General features: G+C 43.3%; 1 protein-coding gene across 2 annotated transcripts in view; it reads left to right on the top strand.

Moving 5' to 3' along the window:
* Positions 1–13,780, top strand: part of map3k22 (mitogen-activated protein kinase kinase kinase 22) — a 134,482-nt gene extending 120,702 nt beyond the window's left edge. For both annotated transcript variants that reach the window (XM_067978759.1, XM_067978758.1), the window contains 2 exons: positions 6,220–6,397; positions 12,847–13,780. In XM_067978759.1, coding sequence (XP_067834860.1) covers positions 6,220–6,397; positions 12,847–13,075 — 407 coding nt within the window. In that variant the 3' untranslated portion in view covers positions 13,076–13,780. The remainder of the gene's footprint in view (positions 1–6,219; positions 6,398–12,846) is intronic.
* The last annotated feature ends 425 nt before the right edge of the window (positions 13,781–14,205 follow it).

Here is a 14,205-nt window from a genome sequence, read left to right as displayed (position 1 = left end):
AGACGTAGAGAAGATGTTTCTACTTACAGGGGAGACCAGAACTATGAGCTATAAATATAAGATAGTCACTAATAAATCCAATAGGGAATTCACGAGAAACTTCTTTACCCAGAGAGTGATTAGAACGTGGAACTCGCTACTGCAAGGTGTAGTTGAGGCGACTAGCATAGATGCATTTAAGGGGAAGCTAGATAAACACGAGGGAGAAAGGAATAGAAGAATATGCTGATAGGATTAGATGGAGTAGGGAGGGAGGAGGCTCATGTGGAGCATAAACCTGTTGGGCCGAATGACCTGTACGTCCTGCGTATTTCTATGTAATGCTATGAATCTGCTTCCACCACCCTTCCATGCAATGCATTCCAGATCATAACCACTCGCTGCGTAAAAAAATTCTCCTCATCTCCCCTCTGGTTCTTTTGCCAATTGTCTTAAATCTGTGTCCTCTGGTTACTGATTCTCCTGCCAGTGGAAACCGTTTCTCCTCATTTACTCTTGACAAAACCCTTCATAATTTTGAACAATTCTATGCTCTATCTCCCCTTAATCTTCTCTGTTCTAAGGAGAACAATCCCAGCTTCTCTAGTCTCCACACAACTAAAGTCCCTCATCCCTGGTATCATTCTCCAAGGTCCTTCCTAAAGTCCCAAAGTGGTTCATGGCCACACTTCATCTGAGGCCTAACCCATAATTTATAATGGTTTAGCCTTAAATAAGCCTTAAACGCATAATCTAGGGTTAAACTTCTGTCAGCACTGGAGGAGTGCAGCATTGCTGGAGACACATTCCTATAAATGACGTGTTAAACTGAGACTCCGTCTACTGACTCCAGTGGTTAAGGTGGATGTTATAGATCATATAGCACTATTTCAAGTAGAGCAGGGAGTCTCCTGGTGGCCTGCTCAACATTCCTCTCTCAACCAATATTACCAAAAACAAATTAGTTGGTTATTTACCTCATTGTTGTTTGTACGGTAATGCTGTGTATAAGATGGCTGACTCATGTTAAAAGCATATGTGAAGCACTTTGGGGTGTGACTGCAAGATATGCAAAGTCACTATATAAATACAAATCAGTCTTGCTTGTATTATTAATGAACTTAAAATCCTGAGTCCCACAATGGCTCATTTGGTAAATTCACTAACTACAATGGGGCTGAATCACACTGACCAAGAAAGACCCAGATTCTGATGCTGAATTTGCTGATTTTAACTAGGAAAGCCATTGAGCCAATACAGTTGACCTCAGTACAATAGGGCTGGTATGGTTGTAGGGGGGGAGGGTGTGGAGGTGAGTAAACCATGGTTCCAGCTCCTGATGGTTGTCTAGTCATAGATTTGTGAAAATGCTTATGTCTGAATGTCGATTGAGGATAGAAACAGTCTTAGTTGTGATGTCACCCAGAGTAGAATAGCCTGCCAACACTCACTGGCAGGGCTCATGTATGATGAATGGCCATTTGGGTGAGCTATCAGTGGGCTGCTGGTGCCTGTGGAATGTCAGTAAGTAGTTCAAGCCTTCAGGAGAGAAAAAAGAAAAGGGAGAGCATCACTAACTAGTCTATGACTGCTCCAGATGGGATTACCTAATTCAATGACTACAACAACAACTTGCATTGAAATAACACTGTTAACGTAGGAAAAACATCCCAAGGCACTTCACAGAAGTATAATCAGAGAAAAATGGATGCCGAGACAAAGAATCAGAGAATCATAGAAAATAGGAGCAAGAGTAGGCCATTCGGCCCTTCGGGCCTGCTCCACCATTCAAAATGATCATGCCTGATCGTCTAACTCAGTATCCTGTTCCCGCTTTTTCCCCATATCCCTTGATCCCTTTAGCATTAAGAAATATATCTACCTCCTTGAATATATTTAATGACTAGGCCTCCACTGCCTTCTGTGGTGGAGAATTCCACAGGTTCACCACCCTCTGAGTGAAGAAATTTCTCCTCATCTCGGTTCTAAATGGCATACCCCATAACCTGAGTCTGTGACCCCTGGTTATGGATTCTCCATCCATCGGGAACATCCTCCCTGCATCTAGTCTGTCTAGTCCTGTTGGAATTTTATATGTTTCAATGCGATCACCTCTCATTCTTCTAAACTCTAGTGAATATAGGCCCAGTCGACCCAATCTCTCCTCATACGTCAGTCCTGCCATCCCAGGAATCAGTCTGGTAAACCTTCGTTGCACTCCCTCCATGGCAAGGACATCCTTCTTCAGATAAGGAGACCAAAACTGCACACAATGCTCCAAATGTGGTCTCACCAAAGCCCTGTACAACTGCAGTAAGACATTTCTGTTCCTGTATTCAAATCCTCTTGCAATGAACGCCAACATACCATTCGCCTCCCTAACTGCTTGCTGCACCTGAATGCTCGCTTTCAGCAACTGGTGTACAAGGACACCCAGGTCTTGTTGCACCTCCCCTTTTCCCAATCTATCACCATTCAGATAATAATCTGCCTTTCTGTTTTTACAACCAAAGTGGATAACCTCACATTTATCCACTCTATACTACATCTGCCATGTTCTCACCCACTCACCCATTGTCTAAATTACATTGGCGCCTCTTTGCATCCTCCTCACAGCTCACATTCCACCCCAGCTTTGTGTCGTCTGCAAACTTGGAAATGTTACATTCAGTTCCCTCATCCAAATCATTGATATATATTGTGAATATCTGGGGCCCAAGCACTGATCCCTGCGGTACCCCACTAGTCACTGCCTGCCACCCGGAAAAAGACACGTTTATTCCTACTCTCTGTTTCCTGTCTGTCAACCAATTCTCAATGCATGCCAGTATATTCCCCCCAATCCCATGTGCTTTAATTTTGCACACTAACCTCTTGTGTGGGACCTTATCAAAAGCCTTCAGAGAGTCCAAGTACACCACATCCACTGGTTCTCCCCTATCTATTCTACTTGTTACCTCCTCAAAAAACTCCAGTAGATTTGTTAAGCATGATTTCCCTTTCATAAACCCATGCTGACTTTGTCCAATCCCATTAATGCCTTCCAAGTGTTCTGTTATCACATCCTTTATAATAGACTCCAGCATTTTCCCCACTACTGATGTTAGGCTAACTGGTCTGTAATTCCCTGTTTTTTCTCTCCCTCCTTTTTTAAATAGTGGGGTTACATTTGCCACCCTCCAATCTGTAGGAACTGTTCCAGAGTCTATAGAATTTTGGAAGATGATCACCAATGCATCCACTATTTCCAGGGCCACTTCCTTTAGTACTCTGGGATGTAGATTATCAGGCCCTGGGGATTTGTCAGCCTTTAGCCCCATTAATTTCCCTAGCACTATTTTTTTTACTAATACTGATTTCCTTCAATTCCTCCCTCTCATTAGACCCTTGGTTCCCTAACATTTCTGGGAGATTATTTGTGTCCTCCTTTGTGAAGACAGAACCAAAGTATGTGTTTAATTGTTCTGCCATTTCTTTGTTCCCCATTATCATTTCCCCCATTTCTGACTGTAAGGGAACTACATTTGTCTTCACTAATCTTTTTCTCGACATATTTATAGAAGCTTTTAGAGTCAGTTTTTATGTTCCCTGCTAGTTTACTCTCATACTCTATTTTTCCCCTCTTAATCAATCTCTTTGTCCTCCTTTGCTGAATTCTGAACTGCTCCCAATCCTGAGGCTTGCCGCTTTTTCTGGCAATTTTATATGTCTCCTCTTTGGATCTAATACTATCCCTAATTTCTTTTGTAAGCCACGGTTGAGCCAACTTTCCTGTTTTATTTTTGCGCCAGACAGGAATGAATAATTGTTGTAATTCCTGCACACGTTCTTTAAATATTAGCCATTGCCTATCCACCGTCATCCTTTTTAGTAAAGTTCCCCGATCTATCCTAGCCAATTCACACCTCATACTTTCGTAATTTCCTTTATTTAGATTCAGGACCCTAGTTTCGGATTCAACTACTTCACTCTCCATCTTAATGAGGAATTCTATCATGTTATGGTCGCTCTTCCCTTTGCTAATTAATCCTTTCTCATTGCACAATACCCAGTCTAGGATCGCCTGTTCTCTAGTTGGTTCCTCAACATATTGGTCTAGAAATCCATCATGTACACACTCCAGGAATTCCTCCCCCGCAGTATTATTGCTAATTTGGTTTGACCAATCTATATGTAAATTAAAGTCACTCTATATGTAAATTAAAGTCACTTATAAAGTAAATTAAAGAAGGAGTTCTTAGGAGGGGGTGACCTAAAGCTTGGTCAGAGGTTGGTTTTAAGGAAGGTCATAAAGGACTCGAGGGTGGTGGAGAGGCAGGGGGGTTTAGAGAAGGAATTCCAGAGCGTGGGGCCCATACGGTTGAAGGCACGGCCGCAAATGGTAGGATGAAGGGAATGGGGGTGCACAGGAGATTAGAGTCAAAGGAATGGAGAGTTCAGGAGCTAGGGAGAATTGTAGAGCTCGAGGAGGTTACGGACATAGGGAGGAGCGAGGCCATGAAGAGATTTAAACATGAGAGTGAAACTAGAACCTTCCTGTTCTGAGTGATTCAGTTCCATGCTAATTAATTAACTCAGGATCAATTAGCATGTCCATTATCCAGGTCCCATTTGAGAATCTGATGAGAACATTTATCTTTTTTGTACCTAACGTGTTGTCCTGGATTTTTTTGAGGTTTCTCAATCTTGATCCGGACAGATCGTTCCTCTTCTGGCTAACCTTGTTGCTTTTTGCACAGTAAGTTTTTCACCACAAGATAGTAAACAGGAATCCTTTGATCTCAGCTGCAATTATTTGAAACCAGTGGTCTCTTCCTGTTTGCACACGCACACTATGTTGGCTGCTACGCAGGAGTGTTATTCAGGATTTTGTTCATCTGCCCTCAGATGTCAGTTCCAACTTTTTTTCTCATTTTAAAAATTCAGAAAAGCATTCACCAGCTCATTCATAATACTGGGACAGTCCTCAATGCAAAAGGTTTGGGAGAGTTTAAAGGGTGCATCCAAGCTGCAGGAAGAAAGACAAAGATCACAGGGCAGTTGAGCATCGTTGATGGAGTATCATGAGGGCAATGTTTTTCATATTGTGAATTTTACATCGCCTAGTGATTTGGTTATTATTGCACAAATCTTGCTGCGTAACTCTAACTTTTGTCGCCGTGTTTAGTGCATGTACCAGTCACAGTTTGCGTGTACTATGAGGTAGTTCCATCTACCACAGACTAGCTATCGACTTAAAAACCCTGATGCTTATCGAAGAACACAGGCTCCCTCCGGCCAGGAAACCAGTTGAGGTTTTACCAGAGCAGCTGGGAGTGTCAGGCAGCTTTTTGAGGTTCAAGAGTGAAAGCATCATGTAGGAACCAAGTTTTAAAGAAATGTTTATATCTGTAAGTTTATAGAAGAATTAAGCAGAAAACCGGATGATTGAAATGGAATGCACCTTACAGGACATTCTAGGATGATCCCAGATTACTTGCTAATGATGCGTGAAACCTTGGATAAAATGTTTAAAGGACAAGAGTGAAAATCCACACATGGACTATGCTGACGCTAGGCTGGTCCCCAATGTCCACAGTAACAATTAGTAATGTGTCTAACTGCTTCTCAGTCCTTCAACTTGATACTAGAAGCTTGATACCATCCAGGATAAACCAGTCCTCTTGATCGGCACCCCTTCGACCACCTTAAACATCCACTCCCTCTACCGCTGGCGTACCGTGGCTGCAGTGTGTACTGTTTATAGGATGCACGGCAGCGACTCGCCAAGGCTTCTTCGACAGTACCTTCCAAACCCGCGACCTCCACCACCTAGAAGGGGACAAGGGTAACAGGTGCATGGGAACACCATCACCTCCAAGTTCCCCTCCAAGTCATTCACCACCTTGAGTTGGACATATATCGCCATCCCTTCATCGTCACTGTTCAATATCCTGGAGCTCCCTATCTAACAGCATCGTGTAAGTGCCTTCACCACGTAGACTGCAGCGGTTCAAGAAGAAGGCCCACCACTAACTTCTCAAGGGCAACTAGGGATGGGCAATAAATGCCGGCCTTGCTTGCGATGCCCATATCCTGAGAATGAATATTAAAAAAACAACAGGTTGGCAGATTTACTTGAGTATGACATTAATTGAGTAGGACAAATATTGCCACCAAATATTCCTGCCGTAGTTTTACTGAGTTTTTTTAGGTGAACTTTGAAGCAGTTCAGTTCATATAATCGTTTTCTCATCGCAGGTGCCAATATTTTGAGAGATTCTGCAGGGAACGTCAAACTGGGCGATTTCGGAGCCAGCAAACGTTTGCAGACTATTTGTATGTCTGGGACGGGGATTAAATCAGTGACCGGAACACCCTACTGGATGAGTCCCGAGGTTATCAGTGGTGAAGGATATGGCAGGAAAGCAGATGTCTGGTAAGCATTGTGCAGGGAACAACATGAAGGGGACAATAATTAGGGATTGTGATTTATTTTTGTGTGTTAAAACATTTCTTGTGCTTATGAAGGGAACTGACTATGTTGATCCAGGAAAATTGTTCATTATGGCGAAGAGTTGAATGTCAAGGGACTCAAGTTTAAAAATGAGGACATTAGACTTCATTGGAAATTAGTGAAAAGTAAACTCAGAAGAAACATTGGAGATTTACCAGAATGATACCAAGGATTAGGGACTTCAGTAATGTGTAGAGATAGAGAAGCTGGGACTGTGCTCCTTAGAACAGAGAAGGTTACGGGGAGATTTAATAGAGGTGTTCAAAATTATGAAGGGCATTGATAGAGTAAATAAAGAGAGACTGTTTCCACTGGCGGGTGGGTCAGCAACTAGAGGACACAGATTTAAGATAATTGGCAAAAGAACCAGAAGGGAGATAAGGAGAAGTTTTTTTATGCAGCGAGTTGTTATGATCTGGAATGCACTGCCTGAAAGGGTGGCGAAAGCAGATTCAACAGTAACTTTCAAAAAGGAATTGGATAAATACTTGAAAAGGAAGAATTTGCAGAGCTATGGGGGGTAATGGGATTAATTAGATAGCTCTTTCAAAGAGCTGGCATAGGCATGATGGGTCGAATGGCCTCCTGTGCTGTATGATTCTATATTTCTATACTCAGAGTGATGAGGACTGCTTTTCCTCTCTGGGCCCCTGCTGGGCACCTGACGGCTGCAGTGAGAGGAGGAGTCAACCTTTCAGGGCCTTGCGCTGAGATTGGGAGGGAGGGCAGGGGGCAGCAACTAGAACAAATCTGTAGGCCTGAATCTATATTCCTGGCCATCGGCCTGGAGAGCAGCAGGCACACGGCCCGAAGATCATTCATGGGTTGGGAGAGAGGAGGAAGATTAAAAATACCTTTTGTCATCTTTGAGATGTTCCCGATTGCAGAATAAGTTGCTGGGAAAACCAGTGCAAATTGCTTCAAGAGGCAACTATGAGATGCTTCTGGAGAGAGAAGAGATTGAGAGATATGGTGAGTGGGTGGAGAGATCAGTCAAAAATGGACAGGTTTGTTGGACCTAAGGGCCCTTTCCTGTACTGAGAAATTATCCTTATCTGGATATGGAATGACTTATTCTGGGAAATGGAGCATTTAAACAGTCCCAAGTGATAATTAATTTTGTCCTGGATTATAGTCTTTAGAAGGTTCCCCACCACTGATGTTAGGCTGACTGGCCTGTACTTACCTGGTTTATCTCTGCTCTTTTTTTGAACAAGGGTGTAACATTTGCAGCCCTCCAGTCCTCTGGCACACTCCCATACCCAAGCAGGATTGAAAGATTGTGGCCAGAGCCTCTGCAATTTCTGCCCTTACTTCCCTCAGCAACTTGGGATGCATCCCATTTGGCCCGGGTGATTTTTCTACTTTGAGCACTGCCAACCGTTTTAGTACCTCCTCTTTATTTATTTTTATCCTATCCAATTTCTCTACCCCTCCTCCTTTACTGTAACATTAGCAGCATCTTCTTCTTTAGTGAAGACAGATGCAAAATATTCATTAAGTACCTCAGCGATGCCCTCTGCCTCCACAAGAAGACTTCCTTTTAGGTCTTTAATCGACCCCACCTTTCCTTTGACTACCCTTTTACTCTTTATATATTTGTAAAAAGACTTCAGGGTTCCCTTTTATGTTACCCGCTAATCTTTTCTCATACATTCTCTTTACCCCTCATTTCCTTTTTTAGATCTTCTCTGCACTTCCTGTATTCAGCTTGATTCTCTACCATATTATGAACCTGACATTTATCATAAGCCTCCTTTTTCTGTTTCATTTTAATCTCAATTTTTTTAGTCATCCAGGGAGCTCTAGCTTTGGATGCCCTTCCTTTCCCCCTCATAGGAATGTGTTTAGTTTCTATCCAAACTATCTCCTCTTTGAAGACCTCCTATTGCTCATTTACTGCTTTACCGGCCAGTCTTTGTTTCCAATCCACCTGGGCCAGATCCCTTTTCAACTCACTGAAATTATCCCTCTGAGTATCTTCACCTCTCATTTCTCCTCGCCCTTTTCCATAACTTCTGTAAACTCTATGTTGTTTACTTTTAAGTATCTGTTTTTCCCCCGTGAGAAATTAAACATTTTATACTTTTTCTTCACTCAGTTTTAATATGCACATGGGAAAATGGACAAAATAAGTACTCCGTAATTGGGATTGAACTAGTTACGGGTGAATTTGAAATATTCCTAAGGGTTTTAGTGGATTCTATGTTGAATATGTCCAATCACTATGGAGTGAAAATCACAAAGGAAATAAGATGCTGAACGACAGCCAAATCAGTACAGCACGTCGGAGGATGCTATGCTGAAACTGTGGAGTTAAAATTAAAAGTTAAAATTACCTCCCCTTGAGGGATGGTGCCCAGTTCTGGTCGAGGCACAAGAAAGATATTCAGACTTGGAGGCTGTGCTCATGAAGAGCCACAAGACTGAAATCAAGCATCAGAGGACCTAATTAGAAGAAAGACTGAAAAAACATCTTATTTTTCCTTTTTCAGACGAGGCGACTTTATAGAGATACACAAAATAGCAAATGATACAGTAAATCCGGAACACTACCTGAAACTTAAACACAAGAGTAAAGCAAGGGTCACAGGTTCAAACCAGCAAAAGGCAAGTTTAGGATCAATGTCAAGGAAGTTCTTCTTCACACAAAGAGTGATCAACACTTTGAATGGACTTCTAGGCAGGGTAGTGGAGGCAAAAACCCAGGAATCATTTAAGAAGTTGGCTGATGTGACTGGAAGAAGGTTCTGTAGGTTCTTTAGGAATAACTGAGCTGGAGGGGCAGAAAGATCTTTCTCCTTTGTCTCTAGCTTGTGATCTTGTGAGTCACACCCAGGTCATGGGTACAGTTGTATTTATGTTGCAGGTTAGAGCACTTGGAAAGTAGTGTCCAAGTTTATGACTCCTGTTCTCACCATGTTTTGTGTGTTTTTTAACAATGTGACACCGGTTCCAATTGTGCCCTTTGGTGGGACTGTAGTGTGAAGGCACATATTTTTGTCCTGCCTCTGACAGCAGAACGCAGGGCCCACGAAACCTTGGGTCCTGTCAGAGGCTTGGAGTTTACCTGTTTTATATTACCAGGTGCTGCAGGCAGCAGGAGGGCTGAGTGCATGCTACTGCAGCAGAGTATCACATTAAAATCACTGTTGGATGCAGAGTACAGCTCCTGATTAGTTGCCTAAACATTGTGCATACAATCAGAGAACTTATAGAAAGAGGCCAATCAGCCCATCATGTTAAATGATAAAAGGATTCCATCGGATAGATCAAGAGATTCTATTTCCTCTGGTGGGGGAATCCAGAACAGGAGGGCATAATCTTAAAATTAGTGCCAGGCCATTCGGCAGTGAAATCAGGAAGCACTTTTTCCCCCCAAAGGGTGTTGGAAACCTGGAAAACTCTCCCCCAAAAGGCTCTGGAGGCTAGAGGTCAATTGAAGCTTTCAGGAATGAGATCGATAGATTTTTATTAGGTAAGGGTATCAAGGGATATGGGTCAGAGGTGGGAAAATGTGGCTGAAGTTCATATCACCCATGATCTAATTGAATGGTAGAACAGGCTTGAGGGGCTGAATGGCCTACTCCTGTTCCTATGTACCTTTGTCTTAACCCAACTTCAGGATAGTACCACTGATCAACGACGATGACATTACCATTTCTTGCATCTGGCCTTTCCAAATTAGTGAAAAAGTATTTGTTGAGATTTCCCCCCAAAAGATTGAGATGATAAATGGACTTTGCTGTCTCAGCCGGGACAGTAGTAGGGGAGTTGCAATTGAACTTCATGTCCCTCGCTAGCCCATGAACTCTACTGTAATGTGTGGGTATCAGGTGAGAACAGTGGTTCTCCTTCATGCATCCAAACTCACTGTTTGGGTTCACACATGAAGTATAGCCTCCCTTGGGTGTGCACCTGTGGATCTGCACCTGATTAAAGAGTCAGCCCCTTCAGGAGAGGAAGGAGAAAATTGATTAAAAAAAAACCCCAATATCTTCATTACATCTTCTTGGTCTGTACCCCATTGGAGTACTAGAGGGTGAGCTTTGATGAACTGAATGGCCATATGTTCCATTATGATTCTCTGCCTTTGATACTATGAGATTAGTCACTGTAGGGTTACGATACAGAGGAAATCCAACATGGGATATAAGCCAGTACACTTTTATGCTGTGCTGATATGTTAAATATATGGGCCTATACTCCCTGGAGTTTAGAAGAATGAGAGGTGATCTCATTGAAACATACAAGATTCTGAGGGGGCTTGACAGGGTAGATGCTGAGAGGTTGGGGGAAAAATTGGATAAGGGTCCATTCTGGGCGGTGTTAGCGATGCGCTAACACCCCGCGCCAAACGAACCCTGGGCAGGCAAAACACAACTTTTGAACCAAGGGAGCACTTACCTGCAGTTGGCGTTCCTTTCCAGGCCTTGCACATGGAATGAATGCAATTTGCACTTTCCACCACCAGAGGGAGCGCCATCTCTTAAAGGCAAGATGTTTCTTAGAAATCTTTTTAAAGGTAGCTTGTACCTGTTATTTGCTGAAAATAACAGTCTACTGTCTGCGTGGAGTCTGAATAGAGATCAGACATCGCACACATAAAACACAGATGCAGATCCCATCCCTTTGTTTACACACTGATGAGTTATGTTAAAACATTGAATAAAGGTTGCGCACTACTAAATCCCACATCCTATAATCTGCACATCAGACCTCACCAATCTGCCGATCTGAGTAGGTACCAGGCCTGCGAGAATGCATCACCAAGGTTCTCTGCTGATGCACTAGAGACCTTGGGTGCAAGAGGTGGACAGAAGGAGGGACATCCTATGTCCACAGGTGTGGGGGGGGGGGGCGGTGGCAAGAGGCCCTCCAGACATATACTCAAAAGATAGTGGGAGGCAGTGGGGACGAAGTCAATGCCAGGCCCACAGCATCATGAACATGGATGCAGTGCAGGAAGAAGTTCAATGCTTTGATATGAGTGGTCAAGGTGAGTGAGGTCAACTGTCAAGTGGCGTCTCCTACCAACTGCACCACACACTACACCCCCCATCTCCTACATACCGATAAACTCTTTCCATCAGCACTCAACTCTTCCAATCAGATGCTTCTTCTCACCCTTACACATTACCACTGTTTCAAGCCACCCATCCACAACTCACAGGCCACTCACTCTGGCAGCTATTCAACCATGACAGGCACATCACTCAGACACACATCCTGTTTTCTTGCAGGAGAAGGTGGCTCATATCAAGAGGCAGCAAGTGGCCGTGGCATTTAGCCCCTCGAGCCTGTTCCACCATTCAGTGAGATCATGGTGGACCTGTGACCTAACTCTATATATCCATCTTAGCCCCATATCCCTTAATACCTTTGGTTCACAGAAATCTATCAATCTCAGATTTAACATTCTCAAGGGAGCTAACATCAACTGCCGTCTGCAAAAACGTCTCCCACCCTTTGCATGTAGAAGCAGTTCCTAACTTCACTCCTGCACGTGCTGGCTCTAAATGTTGGGCTACGTCCCTGCATCCTCGTGTTGAAGTCTAGGAGACCTCCAAAAACAGTTACAAATGTCTCCGCAGCCAGAAGCAATAATCCAGCCACTAACCTGTAAATCCTGAATGGTCCCTTTAAATAGCACTGGTGGGGGGTCGTCCAGGCACTCTAAGACATGTTCAGATGGTCGGGGTTAAGACTGTGCGTTGAGTTGAGCGTTAAGTCCCAAAATGTATCTATCACTTTAAATCAGCGTTGCACACTGATTGAAGCCATTTTCTCCCTACTTTACATGATTCCAGCGTTCGTGATCTGCATCTGCGCCATCTCCTATATCGAGATAGCATCTGGCGCACGTCACACAGGAAACGTGCGTGCGCATCCAAGACGCCATCTTGGATGTCGGAGAGGCCGTGTAGCGCCGAAACAACGGGCGCTTCGCGGCCCAGTTTAGCACCTGTTGTTTCCCGTGGCTGGAGAATCTAGAACAAGGGGGCATAGTCTCAGGATAAGGGATTGGCCATTTAAGACTGAGATGAGGAGGAATTTCTTCACACAGAGGGTTGTGAATCTTCGGAATTTTCTACCCAAAGGGCTGCGGATGTTCAGTCATTGAATATGTTCAAGGCTGAGATAGATAGATTTTTGGACTCTAGGGGAATCAAGGGATATGGGGATCGGGCAGGAAAGTGGAGTTGAGGTCGAAGATCAGCCATGATCTTATTGAATGGCGGAGCAGGCTAGAGGGGCCTTATGGCCTACTCCTGCTCCTATTTCTTATGTTCTTAAATAAGCCGAGTAACTGTTGTATTATGATTTATGTGTGTGTGAGAGTTTGAAATTGTTTTCTTTCATTTATGCAGGAGTGTAGGGTGCACCATTGTGGAAATGCTGACCGAGAAGCCTCCTTGGGCAGAGTTCGAAGCCATGGCTGCCATCTTCAAAATTGCCACCCAGCCTACCAAGCCCCAGCTTCCGGACAGTGTCTCAAACTCATGCCGGGGGTTCCTGAAGCAAATATTTGTGGAGGAGAAACGGAGACCGTCTGCTGAGGAGCTTCTGAGAAATGCCTTTGTTCAGTATAACCTCTAGTCAAGTGTTCATTGGAGCTGTGCAGTGTTGTTACACCTCCGAGTAGGACTTTGAAAAGACTCCAACTCTTATATAGCTCCTTCCAAAAAGATATTTTTTTTAGCCTTGTATATATTTGTAAAAAAACCCAACAAATCGATGCATTTGCACATTCTCCTTTTCCCTTCCTGTGACACTCTCATATCTGTAGTTTATGGGAGGAATGATCTGAATCGGTCATGAGAACGGAAAATCCATTAATTCCTCAGATTTTGCGCTTGGCTTTTTGTGTTCTCTGCAGTTTTTCCAAGCAAAACTGTCTCATCTTCCCGGAATCTAAAATGCAACCACGCGACACACTCGAATGATGTCACAGTGTGAGTGACAGATCGTACTTCTTTGCCAAAAAGAAGAATGTCGTCCAAATGTACCCGGACTCTTTTTCCATCATGCGTTTCTATGTTCGGGCGAATGAGGGAAAAGATGCTCCATGACTTCGAAGTTCTAAGAGCATGGTCAACTGATTTAACAAAAAATGTTGAATCTGATACAGAAATACTCTGTCGCTGAGCCTTTCCTTATCCACTTTCTGTTCTATTACTATTGGGCTGTATATAATACTGAAATTTAAATATAGCTTTGTTTACTTGGGAACCATGTTGAATTTTGTAAAAAAAAATTTAATCCTCCTTTCACTGGATGGAATTAAAGGATCATTGAAGTTCACGGGTGATTTTCCTAATGGAAATGTATTTGAAATTATATCAACATCTTTTGAATCATACACAATGAAATAGGTATCTGCTTTGCTCGGCTGTTCATGTTCTTGCTCCACTCCAAGACTTGAGTAGATAACTTGGTTTTATATTTTAATGTGATATAGAGGGAGTGCTACATTGTTGGAGGTGCCATTCTTGGGTGAGGCCTTGGCTGCTGCTTAAGTTGGGCAGGATCTGAGGTGGATGGATATTAAAGCAGAAATGGCAGGATGATGGGGGGGTATCCTGGAAGGATGAGATCAAAAGGACTTCTTCATCTGAACCTACCTTGTGAAATACTCAAAAATGAGATGTATTGGGCTTACTTTTCAAACGGAGCTGGGAAGATTTTGATGTAAGGACGTCTTTTTTTTTGTTGGTTTTCCATCTGAC

This window comes from Heptranchias perlo, chromosome 3, assembly GCF_035084215.1.
Source record: "Heptranchias perlo isolate sHepPer1 chromosome 3, sHepPer1.hap1, whole genome shotgun sequence".
In the NCBI taxonomy this organism is placed as follows: Eukaryota; Metazoa; Chordata; class Chondrichthyes; order Hexanchiformes; family Hexanchidae; genus Heptranchias; species Heptranchias perlo.
This window is presented reverse-complemented; position numbering and strand designations above follow the sequence as displayed.